Raw genomic sequence first — 5,909 nt, 5'->3', positions numbered from 1 at the left:
CGAAAATTCCAAACTCTTCAACCCCTTTTCCTAAACCTTCTTTGCAGATGAGAACGTCACGGACTAAAAAATCCCAGGAAGAAGGTAAGAACTCATATAAATCTCATATCAGTTAGTTATGGAAGGAATAAACAGAAGAAAAAAATCTTGATCCTTAAACATCTGGAATTGCACAAATAGCTAGTACTTTTTTTGTTACAACACTTTTTACATAATAAAATCTCTTAAACCCTTCAAGAACCACCTACTGGAACTTTTTCTGTTAATTATGATAAACATATACAATGATACATTTAGATATTGTGTCTGTATGTACACATAAAATATGCATTGGTAGGAGCAGAGTGACTTCATTAATAGACATCTTTGATATCTGGATCATCCCCTGCTTCTTTGTCCTTGTGTATGTAAGTGATGTTATTTTTACCGGGACCTGCAACAATAATTTCTCCCTCATGGCCTGGTGTCCTTTTCAAAGAAAGCTCCCAATCCTGTCTATAGCCTTCCATGTATGCTTGAATTATTTTCAGACCTGCCCTGGGTGAATGTGGTTGTAATGCCTGACACAAATCTCAAAGCCTCATAAGAACTATAGCTTGTATCAACATAAACCTCTCCTTTGAACTTTGTTTGCTCGGAGAATACTCTTGCCTGATTAACACAACCAATTAAAACAAGTGCAACTCCAGTTGCATCCATCTTATCCTTCTTAGCTGCAAGATAATCAACTCTTATGCGACAAAGGACGCATCCAAAATGACGACCAAAGGCAATGACTGCTTTCCTATCTTTCCACAGATCCGAAATAGATATTCTTATCGAAATAGTTAGTATATTGTATTTCTTAGCTCAGTTTTGAAGCTTCTGGTTGCTTATTGCATACGAACAATTGCTGCTTTAGCTCCCTAGAGTATGAAAAGAATATCACATGATAGGCTTAGCAACATGTAAATATGTATCACTAGTTCCCATTCTACTTGCTCGTTTTTTGTCCAAGTAAAGCACCAAGACTGAACCTTGAAAAGTAGATGTGTATTTTTTTTTTTAAACTTAGAGAAGTTGAGTAAAATTCATAAGGTTTCGGTTCGGATAAATTGTGTGATCCCTGGGGAGATTGTTTTGTTTCGCCTAGTCATTAGATGTTCTCAGTAGCTCATTATTTTCCTCATTTTCGCACCTATTAAAAATTAGAAACCAAAAAAGAAATTGATCAACGTTTGACATTTTCACTTTGAGACCGATATTTGTGGCAATTTTGAACATGTAATTCTCCTTTACAAGCTCCTGTAATAAGTTACTTCAAATTATAAAGTTTCATGGAAAGAAACTATATGATATTTGATTGGCAATATTATGAATGCTACATTTGTTTGCTGAATATGTCCTTTTCCTCTTGTAGAAAGCAAGACTCTGCAACTTTTGCAGATGAATTTATGAGAGAAGGATCCACGATTGATGTTTGTGGTTCGCAAATTATTAGAGAAAATTACTGAGTTTAAAGACAAATTGGAGATGCACGAGAATGTAGAGAATCCCAGAGGACTGATCCACAAGTTGTTATCAGGAGAATTGTCCAGGACATATCCTTTAGAGGATCCATGAAGAAGAGTTTAGGGAAGAAGCTTGAAGAGATGAACTTTTACCCCTAACTGTTGGTTCATTAGTCATTGTTGATCTGCTGTATTAGTTTTATTCTGTTTCAGTTGCTGCTGTATATGTGATGTACAATTGACACTTTGGTAATAAAACTCCCTTTTATTTGACCAAAAAAATAGCTGTGTTTTTCCATTTATCTGCTTTTATTTGTAATTGTATTCATTTTCTTTTTATTTCTGCAGTTCTTATAAAGAGTAAATAGCGAGATCATAATTTCACAAAGATTCTTCATTTTTCTGGTTTCTAAAGTGCTATTTTCATTTTTTTTCACTCACACCAGGATAATGCACAGAGATTCTAGTGCTTTTTAACTTCAATTATCTCCACCAAACTGTTAAAAGACTAAGAAACTGTCAGATTATGGAACCAAAAAAGTCATGTACTCCATAACATGCTAACCAGACAAAGAATTAAGAATGCCAACATTACATACTAATCACGTTTAGAGAATTGATACACTTACTGCATTATTTTTTACAATGTTTTAAGGACCTGAAGCGAGGAGAATACTGTGGTCGTAGGTTTCCTGCCAAATGCGGACATCGGCATAAATTATAGAGGTGGAGTTCACATAAGAATTGTAGCTTCTGGTTAAGGTGTAAACAGTAAGAGGCACATTATTAGTTCCACATTAGGTAATTTCTCCATGGGATCTGAAACCCAAGCTTGAATTGTTTTCTCAAAATAATGCTCTTCTTTGAAATGATTTTGTAACATTGTATCTGGAAGACTAAAAATAGGTTTTAGAGTTTGTGTAAGAGATGCATCTCATAAATTCTGTTTATATAGCGAAAAGAATCTCATACGAAGTTGCACATGTTTCATATCCGACAAGTCAATCTTCTCATAACGGCTAAAAGTTGGCAGCTTGCACAAAATAATCAATTAGAAGTTCTACATTGCTAGAACTTAACCAAAAAAAACATACTGCTACATTTTATCAAAGGGCTAAAAGATAGTTATGATTATATTAAAATGCACCAGCAGGTAATAATCCATAGTATTTAGAGTTATTTGCTATATTCTTCTCCTTCTAGTGTAAAAGGAACACCACCAAATCAAACCCCGCCAACAAAAAGAGATAGTAAATAATTTTTTTGAAAACCGATCTGCAAGTGGTGCACAGTTCGAAACTCGGTATATAATGGACCTTCTCCTCTATCCTTCTCCACTTAAATATAAGGTTTTTGTCTATGGCAGGGATCACACTACACACTACGTGCTGGGCTCTTATCCTGGGGGCTTGTACGACATTGTTTTCTAAAAATTAAGACTCCAACCTTCAGAAATAACAAATATCCACCTACTATTTGACCAAACAAAAGAACTGCTCTTACTTTAGTTGGAAATAAGAAGTGGCAGAGAATGCGTAATATGAAAACTATATGCATTAGCTTTATACGAACACACACAATTCATATCGAACATAGCATAGAAGTAAAACAACCTACTAGCAGAGTTTAACGAAATCCAGTAGCTGTTCACGCACTAGAAGACTTTAGTGCACAACTTAATAGCAGCAAATTCTTACAGGTTTGAAAAGGAAAACAACCTACTAGCAGCAAAATTCTTGCCAATTTTAAAAAACAAAAGTATACTAGAGCTAAAAATTAAGAAAAAAAAAAAAAAAAAAAAACCAGCAACAGCGAGACGACCAACATCAGCGCAAACACACCAAAAATGACCAACAATGCCAAAATCGCATCAAAATATACTAGAATGCACCAGCAGACAGCTTAACAAAACCTGCATTAGGAAAAAAAAAATTAACTTCCACAGAATCACGTCAGCATAATGGAGCAGTAAAGCTTCAGCTAGAATAAATAAATGCAACGTTCAAGAACTCAACGTAAAAAAATAAGAAGCAATAAACTTACTAGTGAAGTTCTCCAGTATTTGTACTTTATGTTTTCTTTCCACACGATCTACTATCATGCCCAATTTGATGCCATATTTTGCAAGTGCAGTGAATTGATCTCTTTTTTGCTGGTTGTTCGTCTACTTCTCTTCTCCTTTTAGTTGGTTTTCGACCTCTCAGCTTCTCCATTTCCTTATTAGGGTGCACAACAGGGTGATCTACAACTGGCCATTTGCTCTCGTCCGGTACTGGATTGATCTTTAGAATAAGTCTTCACATAGAATTCTTTTGTGAGTAGAGGATGAACAAATTTTGGTAGGATCCTCTCTAATATGAGTCATGCATCATCGAGCATGTCAGCACGACACTCCACTTATTTGCCATTCTCTGCATTGACATGACATTTTCTTCAAATCCACCACATAATTTTTCAGGTTGTGCACTTCAAACAAGTGTTCATTAGCCCTGAAGCAAAATCAACTTCCTTCCTTCCTCTTGATTTCAAGTAACTCTTTCTCTCACTTTTGGTGGAGTCAGAGTGTCCAAAGCAAAAGCTTTTTCGTACCTCTGTTGAAATCTAGTCATAGTTTTTCTTCTAATCCACTCCAATAAAATAAGAATTGGTTTCTCTCTAGCTTTTACCACAAAACATTGGAAGACTCGGTCATGTTATTTGTAACATGATCCGTTTTTACATATTTGTCAAACTTATGCCTTGCCCAACTCCCAAGTGATTCTTTGCAGTCATGCAACAACCAGTTATAAGCAGGTTCACTTATTTCTTCACATTCATAATTTGTCAACTGTCATGGTCATTATAAGCTTTAGTTGCTGCCCAAAAGAGTTGTTTTGGTTTTGGACCAGGATGTTTAACCTTAAAGTTGTTATACAAGTGTCATGCACAAAATCTATGGTTGGCCATTCGAAAAGAAAAAAAAATAAAAAATTCATAGCATTCTTGAGCCCTTTCTGTCTATCACTCATAAATGTAATGCCTCCAATATCTCCTATGGAAGTAGACAAGCAATCAAGAAAATACTCCCATGTTGGCCCATCCTCCTTCTTAGCGATCATGACTGCTAGGGGAAAAATACCTGAGTTTGCATCAAGTGAAACGGCAACAAGCAGTTGGCCCTTAAATGGACCCTTTAATAAACAAGCATCGACACCTACAAAGGGTCTGCAACCATTAATAAAGCCGTAATTCTGAGCGTCAAAGCTAATCTAAAAATTCTCAAGGATTGGGTTGCATCTAGGATTTGAGAGATCTAAATTAATGCACTTCAACTTTATAACACCTGCATTAGTCTCTTTCAGGATAGCTATATATTGTGGTATTTTGGCATAACTTTTTGCATGATCTCTAGCCACTAATTCTTTAACAATTTTGATAGCCCTGATCAATTTTTGAGTGTTAACATCAAGGCCATGCTTCTCTTTTAATGAAACATAAAATTTATCGATAGACATGCCATAGTCGGCTCTAAAATCTGACTCAAATAGTTTAGCAATCCATCTCGAACTTGCTCCACAACCTTTCATGCTTTTAATGCATGTGTGCGATCCACCTAACTGTTTGATCTTAAATGTTATTCCGTCACCGTATAGGAAAGCATGAATGCTCCATCCACATCCATTATCTTTACAAACAGCAACAAACCTTGTCTTATCATTTTTAAACTTCTTAATAGGAAATCCTTCTTGTCGGACAAATTCTTGCATAACTTCTCTAAAATGTTTCACATCATTAAATATTTGCTCCTTCTTAAGCACAACGATCTCCTTCTTCAATTTCTCATCGTATGTATATTTGAAAATCTCACCTTGCATTTTGTCACTCACTTTTGTCATTGGGTTCTCAATTGAATTATCATCGTCGCTAACCCCCTCAAAGTGAACCTCCACATTCTCAATATTTGTCTGAGTGAACCTCCACATTCTCAACCACATGGTCTTCTTCATCGTCAATCCACGGGAAGCTTTCGCCCTCAATTTCATCATTTTTTTCATCTATTATGCTTAAATGCACATAGATTTCTCTATCTTCCGAGTCCTTATACACATCAAATAATCTTTTTAAATAAGTATCATCAACCAATCTCATTGTGACGCCAGTTTCTGGATGAATAGCTTCTAAAGAAATTGTTTTTGCCAACCAAGTAGAGGAACCTCCTACTATAACATTATGAGCATCTTCCAACAGATTTGATATTCCATACTGGTTATCATCAACATTGAAAATATAATAACATTCTCCAAGACAATGCACTGATAAGCTGAATAACATCCCTGAGAATGACAAAAATAGCAAATACGTTAAATATATTTAATCTTTTCAGAAACAGAAAAAAGAATGTCCGAGACTAATAAAGCTTCGCGCATGTATACTAATAGA

General features: G+C 35.4%; 2 protein-coding genes and 1 long non-coding RNA gene across 3 annotated transcripts; 1 reads left to right on the top strand and 2 right to left on the bottom strand.

Moving 5' to 3' along the window:
* LOC132060795 (uncharacterized) lies at positions 1 to 1,772 on the top strand. The gene is made up of 2 exons (XR_009416027.1): positions 1 to 84; positions 1,400 to 1,772. It is a non-coding gene; the product is annotated as an uncharacterized LOC132060795 (long non-coding RNA).
* Positions 246 to 972, bottom strand: LOC132060443 (thioredoxin-like protein AAED1, chloroplastic). The gene is given in 3 exon segments (XM_059453484.1): positions 246 to 543; positions 545 to 848; positions 963 to 972. Coding segments are annotated over 3 exon segments (504 nt in total). The 3' UTR covers positions 246 to 353.
* Positions 1,773 to 3,370: 1,598 nt separating the features above from the next.
* LOC132061359 (uncharacterized) lies at positions 3,371 to 5,365 on the bottom strand. The gene is made up of 3 exons (XM_059454194.1): positions 4,813 to 5,365; positions 4,609 to 4,683; positions 3,371 to 3,402 (listed from the first exon to the last, which is right to left on the bottom strand). The coding sequence occupies exons 1-3, from the start codon at positions 5,363 to 5,365 to the stop codon at positions 3,371 to 3,373; spliced, it is 660 nt and encodes a 219-aa protein (XP_059310177.1).
* Between the last annotated feature and the right edge of the window lie 544 nt (positions 5,366 to 5,909).

The sequence above is a fragment of the Lycium ferocissimum genome, chromosome 6, assembly GCF_029784015.1.
Source record: "Lycium ferocissimum isolate CSIRO_LF1 chromosome 6, AGI_CSIRO_Lferr_CH_V1, whole genome shotgun sequence".
Classification (NCBI taxonomy): Eukaryota; Viridiplantae; Streptophyta; class Magnoliopsida; order Solanales; family Solanaceae; genus Lycium; species Lycium ferocissimum.
This window is presented reverse-complemented; position numbering and strand designations above follow the sequence as displayed.